Here is a 20,146-nt window from a genome sequence, read left to right as displayed (position 1 = left end):
GCAGACACATAATGGCAGCCTATGGGGGCTTGTCTGTCCATCCCTTCCTCTCTATCATTCCAAGGATTTTGTGAAGGGGAAGTTTCTCTTTGGGTGAAACTTAACCGACTGTGTTGCATGTGATGTTGGTGTAATTTCCTTTGCATTTCTAGTTGAAGTACTGGACAACGTAGCCTTACAGGTATAGGCTGCGTTATTGTCTTTAATTTTCTATTACGTGTCTATGCAGGACTGCACTGAGGACAATTTAAGAGATTATTTTTAATTGCTCCGGGGTCCACGCACATGGGCGGGAATATTCACTAGATTATGACTACACACAGAGATCCCCTACTACAGAAGCAGAGCTCTATAACTGCTTCGAAAGACACAGAAAGCACCTTTATACGACTCTGCACTGTCACTTCCAGAATGGCGCAAGTCCAGCACAGGGTTGGACAGCGCCACCTACCGGCGGGAGGGAGCAATTGCTTTGAAAATGCAGTGTAGTCTGGCACCAGGGGCTCTTCTAAAGGTGAGAAATCTGTAAGGAGCATCCATCAGAATAGACAGCTCACCATAAATAGCTAATGGCTGTGGATTTTCAGGACAGAAAGTTTAGAAGAATGGCATCTAGAAAGCGAGTGCTTCCTTTAATAATTTAGACAGCTGTTAAAAGTTCGCTTAAGAAACCTGCTTTTCACGTGTTTTTTGAGGGAGATAGCAGAACGCATGATTAAAAAACAAAAAACAATAGCCTAATAATGTTTATAGTATCTCAACTCTTCATTAAAGAAGCCCATCCAAGCTGCTATGGTTCCGCAGTTTTTATTTATTTAAATCCTGTTATAAGATAAATAAAAAAATAACAATTCCAGATGTAGCAAAAGTGCTAACCAACGTGCATTTCAACCCTTATGTCAAATAGTACCCAGGATCTTCTCAGGACTGACTTTAATTGTGAGGTTATCCTAGTGCAGTCACACACAAAAAGCACGTCTTCAGCCTTTCACCACAAACTTGGTGTCCTGCCTCAATTTACCACCTTCCTAAGTCTTTCATTTCCTTCACTGATTCACAATATATGCTTGTTTTTCGTAGATCTTCCAATGGCAGCTAATCGCTGTAGATATTGGTACTATTACCTAATTTTATGATATTCCCATCTGAAGCCCAGAGAAGGACTGAGGGCTGGATTCAAACTCAAAACCTCTACGTCATACACAGAATTCCGAGGTGAGAGTTAATCTCCTGAATCATCATGCAAGCATTCTCTCAATTATAATATATTTGTTTATTTAATCTAATACTTGGTGTCCTGCCCCCTTCCCCACAACAATCTGGACCTCGCCTTCAAGGCCTAGGTGTGAACCCTGCTCCCAAGAAGATTCAACACCTGGACTTTTAACTGAGCCGCAATCAGCAGAAAAGGCAATCCTATGTCTGCTGGGGCCTGCTCAGACTCGCCGGGTTCAGAGCCTGTTTTGTCACTGCTTTGATGTCAGAGGCCCCGATTCCAAGTGTGTTGGAATCAAAGCTCTACTTATCGCTCCTGATAAATACCAATACGCTGGGGTACATTATCTATCAAGTGGGGTAAATAGCGTCTGAAATGGGTTTTTGGGAAATAGCATGCAGATTTTGGTGCTTAATGCACCAACATCCACATGGTACAGTAAAGACCGTGCACTTTTACCCATTTACATTTCTACAAGCTTGACCTGCCTTAATTTAATGAACAGTGAGGTATTGAATGTACCTAGTGATTACTGGGTGCTTTTTTAAAATTTCAAATAATGTTTATTAGGAATTTTACACATACATTTTAGACGTCGCTCTTCACGGGGTAGCATCCCCGGCTGGGTGTACCTAATTACTGGGTGCTTTAAGTAGTTTAAGTAGTAGATAACTCGGTATTCGGACCTCTGCACAAACAGGAGTTTGTGCAGGGGGATGGAAAACACCGAACCTCTTATAATCAAGTCGGAGTACTCGTCAACATGTTTCGACCTCCATGTTCCTGATAAGGCCTTTAGACGCCAAACCCGGCAAGTAAATTCAGCATATATCATTTTACAGGTATTGCAATTACTACCAACATGATTTTCAGTTCTGCACTTACATCTTTTCTACATGTTCCATGGTTTTGCCAGCGGGTATCACGTTGGGATATGCATTTACTGGATGCAGGTATTTGAGAAAATCTTTAATCTGTACGAAAATAGGCAGGAAAAGATGAGCATGATTTGAGTCCTTCCAAATAGTCACAATTCACAAATACAAAATATATACATTCCAATATAATTCACAGAATGTGCTATTCTCATAACAAAAATAAAATATCCTTAGGCTAGGTATGTAATCAATTATGTATTTAAAACAGAACATTTAGCACATACTCAGTGAGAACCTGAGAGGTCTAGTGCAATGCAATTACATTTTTTGTGTACAGAAAAGAGCAGCCAACTCTTAGCGACTAAAGTACTAGGTATGGACCTAGGTTCACCAAAGGCCAGCACCTGGATTGCACTTCTTAGCGAGGATAAATATGTTGGAAAATAGCTTTCTTTCTCTTTACGAATGTAGCCATGTGGACAGAGCACTGGTGAAATCAAAGTATGTATGTTGTGTCTAACATTATCTTAAAACAAGCTCTAATAGCTGTCAGAAGCACGTGGACTCAAAGGGCCTGATTCACAAAGGGCCTTCGCACTCGTGGTGCAGACTCCGTAATGAGACTTCTTTTGTGGAGAGTCTGCCCTGAGTGTGGGTACTCCCCTACGAGTGCGAGCCCTCCCCAAGTGCGAGCCCACCCCCACGAGTGCGAGGCCTCGGCTACGAGTCCGAGACCTCCACCACGAGTGCAAGGCCTCTGCCATGAGTGCGAGGCCTCCGCCACGAGTGCGAGGCCTCCACCAAGAATGCGAGGATCCCTCACAAGTGAGAGGCCTCCGCCACGAGTGCAAGGCCTCCCCCACAAGTGCAAGGCGTCCCCCAAGAGTGCAAGCCCGCCCCCACGAGTGCGAGGCCTCGGTCACAAGTGTGAGGCCTCGGCCATGAGTGCAAGGCCTCCCGCACAAGTGCGAGCCCTCCCCCACGAGTGCGAGCCCTCCCCTACGAGTGTGAGGCCTCGGCCACGAGTGTGAGGCCTCCGCCACCAGTCCGAGGCCTCCGCCACGAGTGCGAGGCCTCCCCCATGAATGCGAGTCCTCCCTCACGAGTGAGAGGCCTCCCTCATGAGTGCGAGGCCTTCACCACGAGTGAGAGGCCTCCACCGCGACTGCGAGACCTCTGCCACAAATGCGGAGGCCCTTTCTGAACCAGGCCCAAAGTGCCTCACTGTCTCTTTTTCTGGTTTCAGGATACTGACACTAATCACCAAGTTCCAGAAACAATTACATGTCCTCTGACATCTCCTGCTCTCCCGTCCCACAGGAAATCCGTGAACTCAATCACCAAATACTTTATCATTAATTGTTCGAGGAACTCTATACTGTTGAGCTGTTCTGCTACCTTCACTATCTCAATATAACCCTTTTTGCAACTGGAAATGTTTCAATATAAAGAACCCTCACACCAATGAGGTCCAGATGCACTATATAAATAATAAAATATCTGCAGTGAGGTTTAGAGATTCTGATGCCAAATGGAGATCGCTAGCCAACTGACCAAATCTTGTCTCCTGAATTTTTAAATCTGTTCATTGACATTGTTAAGACAGTTTGACAGGGCTTAAGTGTGACATTGCATTAAAAAATCTGTTTATTGACATTATCAAGAGAGCATGACAACGTGTGGTCTTTCAACAAAAAAATAATAATAGAAAAGCGGGTTGATCCATAGCATCAAGAATCTCAAGCCACCAACAATATTTTATAATGCTTCTAGCCTCATCAAGGACATTTTCAATGGAGAATCACCCAGCTGCCCACTAAGGGCACATAGGATAACGAAACATTGACAACATCGGAACAAACAACATCCAAATCCAAAACTGTGCCTTAAACACAATGCCTAACAGTCCACCTTCAGTAAATAAAGCACCATCCCTTATTTTGGACCAACATACGAAAACGTCCGACAGTGGTCTCCCCAAAAATCGAAAATTCCTGCATGTAAACTTCATCTCCCACTCAACTTGTGTAAAAAATCCCTGGTTTGCCACACCGAAACCGGTCCTAGGATGCTTGTTTCTGGTACAGGGATGACCTGGCTTGGTAGTTCAGGCTGGACTGTTCCCATGAGGCACAGGGTCAAGACTGATTTGCATATGGCCTGGTCTAAACTGGCGTGGCATGGTGAAGAAAAGAATGATGGATTTAACCCAGATCTCTTGACTGGGGGTGCATGTTTTGATTTGTTCTGCATTCCGTCCATCAATTGTGTGTCTTTTACACTGAGATGTCTTGTCTCTGTAGTCCACTTTCAATATAAACTCAAGGGACTGCTCAACTCCTTTCGAATTCAATGTTTCTGACTACCATCAGTTCTCTTCCCTGGAAAAGTGTCAAGGTCATACTCTGGAATAAGAAAGAGGCAATTACTCCCATACATGTAAAAAAAAAAGTGATTATATGGGTACAAATAATCGTTACAATTCGTAAAATGACTTTTGAGACTCTTTCAGAATCGGAAATAGGAGGGGAAGTCAAAGGGACAGCCTAATCCTATTTACAAGTTGCCATGGCATGTATCAATTGTATGTGACTGCAATTGTGGTTGCAAACCACTGAACAGTTAAAAAGCCCCGAGTTGCTGTAGTAACTGAACTGCAGAGGAAAGTTCCCGATGTGTTCCCAAATGGGATTTTCTTTTTATTTATTTATTTATTTATAAAGTTTTAAAAATCAGCACGTGTCCCTTTAATGGACACAAGATGCTATAAATAAAATGTGTGTGAATGTAAATGCAGGGGCAGAGGTCTACTGCCTCGTACAGGCCTCGAACCGTGTATTCGCATCCAATCACAGGAGGCCATAAATTTCAGTTTACCCAATTAATATTCAGTAGCCAATTTTATTTTCTGAATCTCTGTAAATGGATAGTTGTATTCTGACCCGTCAGTATATAGGTAAATAGCACCACCATTCACAAACCAGTCGGTGTGCAAATTGCACTTCCTCTTTCAAAAATGGGTTTTCTTACATCATGCCCCCAGTTCTTTGATGGGTAGCAAAGGCATTGTAGGCTGGACATCGCAGACATTGAGAATTTTTTTTGAATTCACTATTTGCGAGATCAGTAAAGATGCCTTCTCAGACTGCTCATCATCTGGTTGGTGTCAAGACCCCATTTGTGACAGCCAATTGGCAAGCAGGGGATTATGGGCCACAACCGTGGTGGTCGGGGTAATTTCCCATTCCCCCCCTAGTGACCTGGGGTCCGCTCTACTATGGCTCTGCAACTGAGCTAAGTACACCCCTTCCTCCCTTGGCTCTCAGGGCAGTAAGGCTCAGCACTCAGGCTTCTCAGAGAAGAAGTGGGGTCGGGGTGAAGGGGGACAAGGACTCAGACGTCAACAGTAAAACAACATATACAATTAGTTACTGTCCAGCTCAGTGCTTATCTTTATAAGAAAAATACTGTCATATCACAGAAAAGTTTAAAACTGTACACACATTAGAGGCGTTTGATGATCCTATGCAAAGGATCGCTTTAAGAGTCCCACCACATCCAATGTCCTGGTCCTGGTTCCTATTGTGACCCTGAAACCCATGGTACTGCGCAAATAAAGAAATAAAACAGGTCACAGCCAACTCGAAGCACATATGCAAGTTCAGGAAGTGACCATCATGTTAGACAACCCGTAGATTAGTCATTTGATATTGAGCAAAAAGAGTTCCACTAGCAACATGACTTTACTAAGGCCAGGCTTATCCTTACATAATGTATTATATGTTAGCGATTTAGTTACTATTTATATGGTTTAAATATGTTAAAGAAAAATAAAATATTTACTTACCTGCACGTTCTCCAGTCCTGGTGTTCTTCTCCAGTCATCCGGGGCCCTAGAGCCAACTCCCCTAACCAATCCAGATGTTGCTCTAATGCTGTTAATCAGCGTGCGAGAAGTGCCCTGATTGGTTGGAGCAGGCTGGCTTAGTGCTCTTTCAGGCACTGAGTGCCTGGGAATTCTCTCCAGCCGGCTGTCTAAGACAGCTTGGGTTGGAGAGGTTTAAATAGCACTGGCCACCGAAAGACAGCCAGCCAAAGTGACATGCGCACTTTAATATGCTGTCATCGGGGGCATGTCGAAGATGGCACCCGTATACATGTGTCTCTATGGAGCTCAGCCGCCGAAAATACTAGTGGTGGTGGTTCTGGCAACATTCAAGGCCCCTTTAAGCACCAGTGTGAAGGGCAAGGCTCCTGCACAGCATCAAGAAGGGAGGAGGCGGCTTTGGCACCTGGATGGCTCATCCCACATTAAAGTTTGGCACCAGGGGAGAAGAGAGGGCACGGCTGCAGACACGTATGTGCTAATAACATGAGTCACCCCCCCTTGCTGGTCTACACAGGGCCTAATAGCCTACAGAAAGAGTCCTCCTGGCCCCAACAACTAGCATGCGCGCTGCACTGGGCACTATATGGGGGCCATTGGAGACCCAGATGTACCCGATTTATCGCTGTAAGAAGCTAAGTGAGAATGGAGAAGCCATGCGAGATGAAATGTACTTCGCTGTGCTCTCTGAGCGGGGCCTGGTTGGGGTGCCTACTGGCCTCAGTCTCTGCTGCTGTGTCGCATGAGCCCTACCTACAAGGACAGTATCACAGGAATTGGCGCTTCCCTGGAACCATGTTTGTGTCTATGCTCTTCCGACTTGCTGGGGGCCTTTCTTGTGGTAGTCACCGGCAGAACTGGTCCAAGCTATGGGCTCTATTAAAAAGTCTGCTCATTGGCTCCATCGCCCTTCACACGGACACAAAGTACTCTATGGAAGTATAACCCTCATCAGCTCATGGGCACTGGGTGGAGCACCCCTAACTCCCCTGTTGTGTGCTCTACCTGCTACAGCAGAACTTGCAGCGGCAAGGGCTACCCTGCACTAGGGGCATGAACATTCACCATAAGGAAGAGAACACGCACTACGTAGAACCTAGAAGTGCTCCTGCATGGTCTTGGGATGCTAGTCAAGGCCATCATGCCTTCGGGTTGCAATCACAGCAACAACTCTACTATTAAAGATATGCTCACTACGCCACCAGCAATGAAATCCGACCAGTCTGTGGATGCTTCGACTTCAGAATCCGTCCATGTTGCAACTCCCTCGACGGGTCCTCACGACAGTGATGCCCCTATCACGGGGACATGTTTGGTGAGCCTTCTAATGTCAGAAAAAACATTGCGTCCCATAAGTTGGATATAGTATCAGATGTCAAAGACATCTGAAGGAACATCAGCAAATTGGATCAGAGGGTTGACTCCTTGTGAAGGACCAGCGACACCCGTGAGGAGGAACTTGAAGAATACTGCTGTGAACTACTTGCTCTATGGGTCAAGACTGCTGATCTGCACAACCAGCAGGAAGATCTAAAAAAAAGATCACGGCACTCCAACATCCGTGTCAAAGGTGCCCCGCTGCAGGCAGACTCAGGGAAGTTAGAAGATTATGTTTTGCGCCTTTTCCACCAGTTGGGCCCGGCCCTTGCTGACCAAGACATTATATTACACCACAGCCACAGAGCTGGCTGACAGGCTTGATCTCTTGTACAGCCACAGGACATACTTACCTGTTTCCACTACTACCGGCAGAAAAACGTCATCATGCCCTCTATACAAGACAGGAACGACATTCATTTTGAAGGCGCAAAAGTGTGGCTATAACAGGACCTCTCTTCTGTCACCTTACCACGCTGCAGCAGCCTTCGCCCTCTCACAAGCCTCTTCCGAGATAAAGGAATCAGATCTAGAATTACCTTTGTATCGAAGAACAAGACCCGTAGTGTCCGTAACCTGGAGGGGGCCCGGTCGCAAGCCTCAGAGAAGATTCCACACAGTCCCAGCAGAGGCATCCCATCTCCCCATCCACAGGACACGTCATCTCCTCCGCTCAGCAAAAAAAACATTTCCGCAAACCCTCTGCACTAGAGAGCCATCGGGAGCAGGCTGCTCTGTTGAGTCACTTGCAGGGGCAAGACAGCGCTTCTAAGCCGGACAATGACTAAAGTGGGGCGAGGGGGCAGTCGATCCACCGATGTCCGCCGTCCACGATCATCTATGCTACAGCATTAGCTACCATCCCTCTTTGGGCCTGGGGGTCCCAGAGAAACAACCCCCTTTTGTGTTCGCCTCCATCGTTAGCAGCGGAGCTCCCCTCCCACTCAAGTCTGAGGATGGACATGATCAACCGCTGATGAAACGGACTCTCTGATTTTAGATCATCACTGCATTCCAAGGCAGGGAACTCCACAGTTGTACATTTCACTGTTCTTGTTTCGACAACTCACATTTGAACACGTGCTTGGCAGTCACTACAATGGAATCAGAATCAGATCGCTAGAAGTTGCCAATATCGGACCCAGCTCAATGCAACATCATTAGCTACACTCACCCCTATAACACATGGTTAAAATCTCAAGCCTTAAGGTTCGTGGCCTCAATGATCAAGTTAAAATGTCAGGGCTCCTCTCCTTACTTAGGGATTCTAACTAAATGTGATCTCTGCCTTATACAAGAAACACACCTTCTAAGGGCAGATAGGAAACGTTTTTCCCGATGGTTTGACTGCCAGTCCTTAGCCCTGAGTTGGGATAGAAAGTGGGAGTAGACGTGCTGCTGGACCCACATTTTCTAGGGAGGGTAACCCAGACACAAGCAGAGATACCAGGCAGACTGCTTTCTCTTCACATTTGAAATTAAGGGCTATACATTTACACTTGCAAACCTTTACGGCCCAATGACAACCAAGAAGCCTTCCTTAGGGACGCAAAAGGCAGGAGCTAGTCACTCCAGACACAGCTGTCCTTCTGGGGAAGATTTTAATTTGGTCCCTGATGCAGCAATGGACAGGTTAGCCCAAAGAGCAGGACAGGTGGGGGCGCTTTCTCTAGTGAGGTGACAATGGTTAGCAGATATGGAGCTAGTAGATGTTTGGGGGCAGCACAATCCACTCACAAAATATTATACAAAATTTAAGCAGCACACCAGATGTATGCTAGAATAGATTTCTTCCTCACTTCCCCGTGCTAAAATGGCAGTGGATATCAGAGTGGCAGCAGTCTCAGACCATTTGCCCATATAATTATATGCCACGTGCCAAATCTTGCGCCTGAAGATCGCTCATGGCGCCTAAACTATAAACTTATGTATATGGCCACTGTCACTGAAATAACAGGTGCCATTCATGACTTCCTAGCCATTAATGATATTCCGAACACTCCCTTTGCCTTGCAGTGGAATACATTAAAGGCAGTAAATCAAGAATGCTTTATAGCTATAGCGTCTCGGATCTTCAGGGACCGGAGGGACAACCGGTCACAAATGGATGGTGGGATAAAGAATTGGAAGAAGCACATAAGCAAACAGGCTCCCTTAAAGTGCGATGCTAACTACCAGCAGCCTGCAAACAACTCAAGGACTTTGACATAAAGCTGTAATCATTCAATAGTTAGAGGTATAGCCCAACCGATTAAAATAGAGCAACATGTCATCTGCATAAATGGAGGCTGAGTATGTGCCATCTCCCAGGGGAATTCCCCAACGTTGTCCCTGGGTATGTAAAAGATGCGCCAGAGGTTCCATCGCCAAAGAAAACAAGAGAGATGAGGGGCATCCTTGGCGGGTACCTCTTTGTATCACTATGGGATCTGAGATATGGCATCCAAATTTAACTCTGGCTGTGAGGGTGGTGCACAATAAATTAACCAGTTTGGAGGCAGCGAGATCCCAATCCACATCGGGCAAGCACCTCAAATAAGAAGGGCCACTCAAGAGAATCAAAAGCCTTATGTATGTCTAGAACCAAGCAACTCAAGTGTGGAGCATGTACAAGTACCTGAAAGCAATGGTGTAGATTCAAAGAGGTGTTCCTGGCAGGCACAAAACCATTTGGTCCGTGTGTACCAGCTGTGGAACCAAAGGGACCAGTCGATCTGCTCGAATTTTTGGCAGAATTTTGTAATTGGTGTTTAACAATGCAAGAGGTCTGTAGGATTCCAGCTCATGTGCATCCTTTCCCGGTTTAGGCAGCAAGATAAGTAAGTCTTCTACCAGAGCAGTAAGAGCAGTGCCATATAATGTTATCAGACTGGGCGCTATCAGAGGTGCATACACTTTGTAAAATTCTGATGGCAGCCCATCAGGACATAGGGTTTTGTTGATGGTACGTGCCTGAATCTCTTCCTGTACTTCAAAGGTGGCGATAAACCCCATTAAGTTCTGGTGCTGGCCAAGAAGTCGCTTTTCTCCCCCAATGGCACCGTAGTTGCAGTTGTGTACAACAGTGTGTAATGGAACGTACAGTAACTGTATAGACAGGATAGGATGTCTAACCACTTCCTGTTGTATCAGCCATGCCATAAATGATCCAGAACGGTACGCATCTGCATGTGTTCTCTTAGTGTGTTCAGCATAATTAAGACAGCGCAGGCTCTCCAACAATGCAATATGTTCACATCCGAACTGGTGTAATTGCTTCTGGGCGGTATTTGAGGACCTTGCTGATTCCTCAAGTACTAATAGGTACCCTCCAAATGCGAAATGTCTTTAGTGAGAGGACGGGGAATGTTTAGTGCAATAACCATACAGTGCCCTCAAATAGACACTTTGAATGAGTCCCATTCTATCAAGGGAGAGGGGGTGGAACCAGTGTTAATATCAATGTTCACAGTGATATTATCATTGATTGAAGCACGAAGCAGGGGTCCTCCAATACAGATGCCTGTAGCCTCCAAGTGGGTATAGTCAGCAGGATGTGTTTCCAGCAGAAATGCAACTTGAGCGGGGCATGGTCACAGTGTGTGTGGCCAAGACATTCTGCACGTGTAATATGGGGGTAATGTCATGGGTACAAACAAACCTATCAATGTGGACATGGAGTCCATCTGCATGTGAGTAAAAGGAATATACTCTGGTGTTAACGTTTCGGTGGCGCCACACATCCATTAACTCCCAGTGTTATGTGCATTAGAGGTAGCCACTGTGCGAGGTAAGGGCGGAAAGGAGTAGACCAGGCCCACATCAAGGACGCTGTTAAAATCCCCATCTAGTACTCAGGGTATGTCACTCCATCCGGCCAAAGTCATAGATAGAGCATGAAGGAACATGGCTTGTTCCACATTGGGTGCATATATAAGCAACCGTCTACCATCTGAGCATCCCTCCACCAATACGCAACCTCCTTCTGTGTCCATGATCGCATGTGTGGCAACAAAAGGGACACGCCTGAATCCATACCAATACCCCTCGTGCATATGTGGATGGCCCTTCCATCTCTTCTGCAGTCTGGATTTTTGCACTTTGGACTTCTTTCTTTCAGGTGACCCGCCAAACTTGCAATTCTGCTTTGATCGGCCTAACGACAAGACTTCAGGTCCAGCAGGTAATGCGGAACATGAAGAGCTTGGGTGTATAATAGGGTGAAGGCGGTGTGAAAATAGGAATGATCTTCTTGGCACGAACACAGTTCATGTCTACATCACCTCGCCCAATACAATACAGACGTGTCCATAAGCTAAATAATGTTTTTCTTTACATTTGCTTTTATTCATAGAATGATGCAGCAAAGTTGGTAATGTTAAATGTAGTTTAGATGTACTCTCGTAAGTGCATTTATCGCCTTGGTGGCATTGTGATAAACATACATTTTATTCACTTTCTGCGACTTAAATACATTTAAATAATTGGACTATACTATACCAAATGGTGAGACCTAAAACGATCGGTTGGAATCTACAGCCAAATAATATTTACCAGCCACTGTAAAATAAAATGTAATCCAGAAAGACATTTACTAGGAAAGAGAAGTAAATGATATACAATTATGACTGCCTTTTCTACTTGGTGGTGGTGAAGTCATATGTGTAATATAATGTACAGCAGCAAACACTGAAGCACAACAGCAGCACAAAACTTCTCAGGGTTTTAAAACACATACATACCTCACTGTACGAAGAGTGAAAAGAGAAACATGCTCTGTATGAACTTCCTCCAGTTCTGAAAAAGAGAATGGACAGGTTAGCCCAAAGAGCAATGGTGAATTTAATAAAAAAAAATTATGACTGTCTCAAAATATTTGGTAGCAAAGCTGGGACTTTCAAGTCCAATCATTCGCCCAAATTGTCAGAAAAAGTATATATACACTGACCATCAGCAAAAAGTTCACCACCATTTTCAATACATTGATCACACCAGCTACCTTCCCATAACAATGGAAACATGCTGAAGTCAAACCCTGTCCACAGACCAAAAAGAAACACCGGCCTATCTCCCTGCTCCCTTTACCTGCCAAGGTCCTCAAAAAAGCCTTTAACTGCCAACACATGGACTACTTGGAGAACAATGACCTTCTGGACCCTTCCCAATCTGGATTCCGCTCAAACCACAGCATGGAAACTGCCCTAATCACAGCAGCCGACAAAATCCGGACTCTCCTAGACCAAGGAGAAAAGGTCACCCAATCCTCTTTGACCTCTCAGCAGCTTTCGACATTGTGTCCCACCACACCCTGATCAAGAGGCTCCATCAGATCGGGATCACAGAGAACGCCCTCAAATGGATTGCATCCTTCCTCACCGTAAGAACCCAGAGAGTCCACCTTCCACCACAGATCCCAAAAACATCATCTGCAGAGTCCCTCATGGGTCAGCCCTCAGCCCCACCCTATTCAGCATCTACAGGACTTCCCTGGCCAACATCATCAGGACCCATGGACTCAACATCATATCACATACAGGCGACGCCCAGTTGATCCTCTTTCTATCAACAGAACCATCTCTCAGGAGGGCCTACTTCCGCCTCTGCATGACCAGCATCGCCCAATGGATGCAAAAAAACTGCCTTAAACTTAGCACTGGCAAAATGGAGGTACTAATCTTAACAACACCACCTCCCTGTGGAATGACTCCTGGTGGCTTGTGGAACTGGGAGCCTCACCCACACCAACAGAACACTCCTGGCATCATTCTGGACAGCAACCTCCCTATGAAAAACCAGATCATCACAGTATACTCAGCCTGTCTCTGCAGCCACTCTAGGCTGCTCATCATGCCCCTTCTCTGACATATGGCATTGAGATCTTGAGAGTAAAAGCAGATAAAATTATAGACAATGCCATGGTAAGAACTCATCGGTGCCTCTTTAATTTACCTCGACAGGCTTCACCAGCCCAAACCCGTTTAGAGTTTCCCATTCAGAGGCAGTGCATAAGTAGTCTTGGGGCATTTTGTTATAAGTTAAAAAATTATCTCAGATCTACGCTCAGTCCAATTGTATCGAAGGCAATAAGTTACCCTAGAATATCGCAGCACATGGGTATTCTAACTTGGCCCTTTCCACTTTTAAGGCAGAGGAGCTTTGGGCTTTATCCCTTTCTACTTTTTCTTAAACTGTCTTTAATGGAGTTATAAATGGAACAGAAAAATAAAATCTCATCCTTAATGGATAAGGAAGTGTGATCTAAAAGAGACCATGCATGGAAGGTTATTGGTTCATACGGCCCCTTAATATTTCAGTCAAATTTAGGAGGGTTGAATGGATTAACACCAAAATTAAAGCTGATGCGCTTCCAACTTGGAGATTTGCAAATTCGTTTTACTTCACCGTCTTGGAGGAGATTGTCTAAAGAGACATCATGTTGTCTTTGTAATTATTACAAGGAAGTTATTTGTCATATTGTCTGCTGCTGCCCAGCCCTAATGGAAGAGAGTAAAAGATTGTTGAGACAGTTTTTTTTAACAGAAACACTATACAAACATGTCGGCAAGGAGTTAGAGCCTGTCTCCAAGGGGAGGATTTGATATTTTGCTGATATATTTTAAAATTAATGTCTATTGCGGAGTCCAAACTAGCAAAGCGGGGGTTGTAATGGCTATTGGCAGTGGTACATGCATTGTGTATGAGGCCGATTCATATTGTGCTAAAGTAAATAGGAAAAAAATATATGAATTGGTCTTAATTTTGTATGAGTGATAATGTTTTATTCCGAACAATGAACTTTATTGAGATGCATGACTGATCAAGCTAAACTAGGTAGTTCTCACTGCAAATATTATTTAGTTTTAAGATGAGAGGATTTTATCAGAGGCAAGTTCCACTTTTCTATTTTGCACAAATTGTCATTAAATCATAACATTGTCAGCAGATACAGTTTAGGTGTAATAACACTAAGTTAGTGTATTAAGCCTTTTGAACTGTAAGAATTGTAGATTGGTGCTCTTTTATAATTAGCCTCAACATGGGATTAGGTACTTAGATTATATTAATATTTGGGGGGCTGTAGTTGTGAATCATTATATAACACTGGATTCAAGCTAAACATCCCTTTTTGAGGTTTATGAAGGGAATCTTGGGGATTATAACTGTCAGAAGTGGTTTTTATGATGCTATTTATTGATGTGTTATTCGGTGATTAAATTGTGTTACATTGTAAGTGTTTATCAACTGAACAATAAAGTTATCTTATTTGTGTAAAAAATAAATGCAGTATCCTCAGCCTGCTTTCTTACCCTCCGCATACTCCAGAATAATCTTTAATTGGCTCACAGTCAGCACCAGGCGCACAGTTACCCAAGCCCTCATCACGAGCCGCCTAGACTACGGAAACATTCTCTACACAGGAATCAACACACACCTACTGAAGAGACCACAGACCATACAGAACTCTGTGGCAAGACTCATTCTCAACCTCCCCAGGCAGAACCACATCAACCAAAACCATACACAAGAGGTGTCAATTCAAGATGCTAACCCATGCCTACAAAGCATTACACAATCAAGGACCAGCATACATAAACCACCGCCTGAGCTTCCACCAACCCCCCAGTCACCTGCACTTTACCTCCCTCTCTCTTACCCATAACCCCTGCATCTGCTGAAGCAAGAGTGGTAGACGCTTATTCACCTACGTGCCCGCAAAGGACTGGAACAGGCTCACTGCTGCGCAATACAAATCCTGAGTGACTGAATGATTGCTAGATAATCTATGCCTGGCAGGCTGTAGGAAAGAGGCGGGGGGTTCGCCAACTGCCAACTTTCGTAAACTGCTGATGTATTCTCATTGGATTTGTTGGGTTCTGTCTATGGCATATTTACTAATGGAACAAACACTTTGTGTTTATGAGGTCTGTTGGACCTGCGATGGGCAAGCCCAGCACAAAGGGGGTAGCTTGGCTCAAGTGACGAGGCAAGTGAAGGCTGTAGTGTTAAGCCGGCTCTGACCCAATAATAACTCCCTGCACACCACACAAAAAGAAGGACACCACACCACTGTTATAGAAAAATACGTTTCGTTTATGTAAAAGTTCTCTGGGTTTGAAGGAAGTTCACTTAGGTAATCACATTCACATTTCTTACATGGGTTTGATTAGCTGTGTACTGGTTTCTCAGGAATAAATAGTTGGACTCTAATAAATAAATATACTGGATAAATATCCGGATTCAATACATTAGAATAAATATCAGCAATGACTGGAATAAATATCAGCAATGACTGGAATAAATATCAGCAATGTGAGGAAAATGAAATTTTGCCTAACCAAGATGCCCCCTGCGTGTACCCCATGTTACATGCATGTGCATGTCACCCATGCATATTTCGTTGTAGTGACCTGAATCACTAGGCCTCTGCATTCATGTCCTGCATTAGAATGCCAGTCATCAAGTTTCCCAAACATTAAGCTAACATGAAGGCCCATGTATTTACATTGTGCACTTTTAAATAAATCACGATGAAACCTTTTTTGTGGTTCAGCTGAGCCACTTTCTGAAATAAGGGTTTTTCATGACTCCTGACACACTGAAAGCTGCAATTACGTATCTCTGACCTCGCATGCTTCTAGCTCAGCCGACAGAAGCCCAGTAAGGGTTGCCAAGACAGTATTATGAATAACAGTTATCTGCATGCCCGGTTAACAAGAATAAACAGAACCCGTCTGCTTAGATAGGGCCCAGCCTTTCTGTCTCTGTTTAAGTGAATTACAGTGCTTGCATCCATAGAAAGCTCATGCAATGCACGAAGAAATATATGCTTTCTCTGTCTTTTAGTGATGAGCAACCTCTGCTTCAGATAATACATCCCGGACTCAAGATATCAGATAGTACCAGATGTGCTGGTCGCCTTGACACTAAAGATCTCTCTGCTAGACTGAAAGTCAGCTCTCCTCCCAGTTGCACGTCAATTGCACGTCATGACAAGTTGCACACAAGTAGGGCAAAGTTCCAGCTGGTCATGCAAACTCCTCCTCTGTGTACCACCCACCTATGACACCTACCTATCACCTACCTATGACTCATCAAGTGTACACCCTCATGCACGCCTACATGCTCTTATCTCATTTTCTGTCTTGCTCTGCCTCGAGCTCCCTATGTACAAGGAGTAAAAAGTATATATACTGTTCTTTGTTATTAAATGTTAGAAGACCCTTCCTGAACCTCAGTGGTGATGGAACAGATTCTCCCTAACTCGAGTTATGTAAATAAAGCCCTTTTAACTTGGACACCACGGACTCTCTGCCTCTCATTTGATACATGCTAATTGTTAATGCCTAGAAATTATGCCAGGGTAATATTTTATTTACCACATTATTTTGGCGCCCGTATACAGGGACATCCCTTTCCCCACGTGCCGGTGACGTAGGTACAGCTCTTGCCCCCTTCTACAGCCGTGACGGACTTCAAAGTGCGCACCAGCGGGATTTCCTGCTTACTCCCTCAGGCCCACGGAGGAGACGGACTGCGACCAGGCGTCCACACGAGGCGGTGAGGATCGCGGATCATCCCAACCAGAGCCCAACCCGTGACAGAGCAAGGTCCGAGGTCTCCAGAGGTCCACCTGTTCCAAGGTGCATGCGTAGAAGTTCGAGGCCTTCAAGTTTCAAGTCCTGCTTCCCGGTGAGTACCACTATGGGGAATGCATCAAGTTTCAAGACGGGTCCACTGTAAAAGGTGGAAACGGTCAAGACGGGTCCACTGTAAAAGGTGGAAACGGTCAAGACGGGTTCACGTTACTCGTGAAAACGATAGAGACGTGTCTCATTTATATGAGCACGGTCAAGACGTGTCCATTCACATGTTCACGGTCAAGACGGGCCCATGGTAAACGTGGGAACGGTAAAGACGTGTCTCATTTTATGAGACCGGTATGGTTGTACTGTATTCCAGTGCACAAAGTTTATTGTTTTCAAGTACATGTTTTATTCCATGTATCAGGTTAGACTGTGTCTGTTTTAGTGTTATAATGTTCCTTGTATGAATGATTGTTGGTTGTTTGTCTATTCTTGTGTATTGTGTTTTCATTGTGTTTTCATTGAGGTGAAACCAACTCAATAAGTTTCAACATGCCACTGTTTTCGAAATTGCGTCAGATAGGGACCAGAAAAGGTATACTAGAAGAGTCAGTTAACATCCCGCCTAGAGACACACCTGGTCATTATATGTATAATAAGCATGGATTAGACGCCATCTTGTTCTTAGACTTATGGGTAGACTATACAAAGGACCTGGAGGAAAAGTATAGATGGCCAATCTCGGGAACATGGGATTCTGAATGCATTATGAGGGTGGAAGAAGCGCTGTGGAAAAAGAAGTCAAGACCCTCTCAGAAAGATGCCATTGAATTGTGGCGCAAAGAGTCACACAGGAGAATAAAGAAAGAATTGAATAAAGCAGATAAAACTAGACTAGCAGGGGAAAAAGCCAAAGAGTGGAGTTCCTTGTAAATAGCTCCTTGTAAATATGGTTTATGAAGAGCATGTCATTATTATGACTTGTTGAGTTTCTTGTGAATATGGCTTGTGAATAGCGCCATGTGGTTATGGTTTGTGCAGAGCCTGTTATCATTACGTTAGGCAGGAGAGAGCTGGATCTCTTTCAAGTGCTTGGAGAAAACGTTTTGAAGATGTGCGTATGTGTTATGTGATAACGTGGAGAAATGAGTTCATGACTTTCCCATGTACTGCAGTCATTGGGGAAAGATTGTGCTTCAGCTGCCAAAGAGTTAATATCTTGTATTGAGAAGGCAGTATTTGTTTTAACATGCTGTTTGAGAAGGTGTTGAGGGATTTTGGCGTTTTTTGGTGTTTGCGGGGGGCGTGTTTTTGAGCGGAAATTCGTACCCGTTCCAGTGGAGGGATTTGGTTGCTTTTTGGTGAGGATTTAGGGAATCGCTTGGACTACTGTGATGCCAAATTTAAAAGGGATCTGAGCTGTGGAAGTGGTGGAAAAAGCATGTTTTGTGCGGAGGTGCGATTTGCCACGTTATCCAATGGACGTATTTCTGAAAATTGAGAAATTATTTTGGGGGTGTTCCAGGTGCGCTAGAGGCCCGGCGGTTGGATCAGCGGTAGAGGAGGTGGATGGCCAGATGTGCTGAATTTTGGGGATTTTTGGCTTGGGCGGAAGGGTGTGTTTGGCTAATGTGTATTTTTGGAAAATGGAGCTGTTTTGATTTGTGCGTGCTTTTAGGCCGAGATTTCGTGGTGTGCTAAATAGTTCTTAACTGAGTCTGCGGGATCGGCTGAAACTTGGGAGTGTCTAGTTTTGCGGCAAAGTAGTTTGAAGGAAATTGGTGGAGAGGAAGGTGTCTTTTTGGCGTAGTTTGGAAGTGCATTTTGGCACGATTTCATGGCTGTGTAGCTCACATGCATGGTTATGTGAGCTGACACTAAAAGTCAGTGAGTTTTTAGAAGAATGATGGTTTGATTTTTTACTTTTTCATTGGTTGCTGGGTCTGCCTATGTGCTTTGTCAGCTTGCTGACTGAAATGATAACATTTTGCATGGAGAGTAAAGAAGAGTTCATTCTTGGAACACTTGATTTAATGTGTTTGACTCAAAGGTCGGTAATGTTGTAAATAAATCAGTCGGAACGAGATAAGGGTTTGCACAGAGTTTGCTTTAATGTTTTCACGGTTGAGAAGAAATTATAAAACAGACTCATTAGAGAATGTGCTTTTAATTAGTGTAATGCAACAGAGTGTTTTTTTTAAATAGAAATGTGTTCTACAAAATATACATTATTTTTCCCAATGCAAGCTGCCCTTTAGTATAGCGTGTGACAGTTAATCCACTCAATTAGAAAAGATGGTTTTTTGAAAAATGATGAATCTGGCCCTTTTTAATAGGTAGAATAGAAGAGCTTGCACACTTACTTAGGAAAATGGCTATTTGAAAATTAATGAACGTGGCCCTTTTGATAGCTATAATACACTACCATCTTAATGCATTGCTATGTGTCCCCTACATTAGTTTAATTTGCATTTAGTTTCAAGGCTCACCTATGTACTTTGACAGGCTGCTGATAGAAAGGTAATATCTTGCACGGTAAAAGCAGTGTTCATTAAACATGCTGCCTGATATATGTCCACCAGCCTTTGTAAATAGGGTTTATTATGTCTGATTCAGAGGTCAGTTAGGCTGCAATGCTTACACAGGTGGTTTCAGATAAACATTTAGTGGAGAAGCTTCGATTGATATGTGCAGAGAACAGTCCCAACCCAACAGTCCATGATAATTCGTTTTTTTTTCTCAAATGCAAAATGCATAGCCTTGTGTGCAGAAGCAAACTGTCCCTTTTTGTGTGTTAATTTGCATGCTAAACAAATGCCCATGTTTCAAATGTCTTGCCTTCTGGCTGAATTCGTTAGACAAAAGTGTTTTGTTTAGAAAGTGGAGCTTTTAAGTAGCAGTACGTTGTAGCAGAATTATTTTAAATGTTAGCATGTCACTTAGTTGCAAAAAAAATACATGTCTTTATTAATTTACTTTTTATCACGTTTTGAATTTGCTTCAGTTAGTTAGAGAATAATGGTTCTGGCCTGGGTACAGATATGTTTTGAATTACACAGAATGTGTTTTCGACCTTGGGGTGGCTCAGACTGAGCCGCTGTAGTAGCCTGGCTCCCAGGGAGAGATATTTTGTAAAGGGAGGGCTTTTCCCTCTTGAAGCGACGGGCAGTGCCTGTCTTGTTGTTATTGGCCATACTCCAATTCTTTTCCGCGGACGAGACCGAGC

The 20,146-nt window shown here is 44.1% G+C and overlaps 1 protein-coding gene across 2 annotated transcripts in view; it reads right to left on the bottom strand.

The window, feature by feature from the left end:
- Positions 1-20,146, bottom strand: part of DCLRE1C (DNA cross-link repair 1C) — a 403,712-nt gene that overhangs the window by 51,606 nt on the left and 331,960 nt on the right. For both annotated transcript variants that reach the window (XM_078674195.1, XM_078674196.1), the window contains exons 11-12: positions 12,079-12,133; positions 2,102-2,190 (exon numbers count right to left, since the gene is read on the bottom strand). In XM_078674195.1, the coding sequence (XP_078530321.1) occupies positions 2,102-2,190; positions 12,079-12,133 (144 nt within the window). The remainder of the gene's footprint in view (positions 1-2,101; positions 2,191-12,078; positions 12,134-20,146) is intronic.

This window comes from Lissotriton helveticus, chromosome 1_1, assembly GCF_964261635.1.
Source record: "Lissotriton helveticus chromosome 1_1, aLisHel1.1, whole genome shotgun sequence".
Classification (NCBI taxonomy): domain Eukaryota; kingdom Metazoa; phylum Chordata; class Amphibia; order Caudata; family Salamandridae; genus Lissotriton; species Lissotriton helveticus.
The sequence above is the reverse complement of the archived record's forward strand: the minus strand, read 5'-3'. Positions and strand labels throughout refer to the sequence as shown.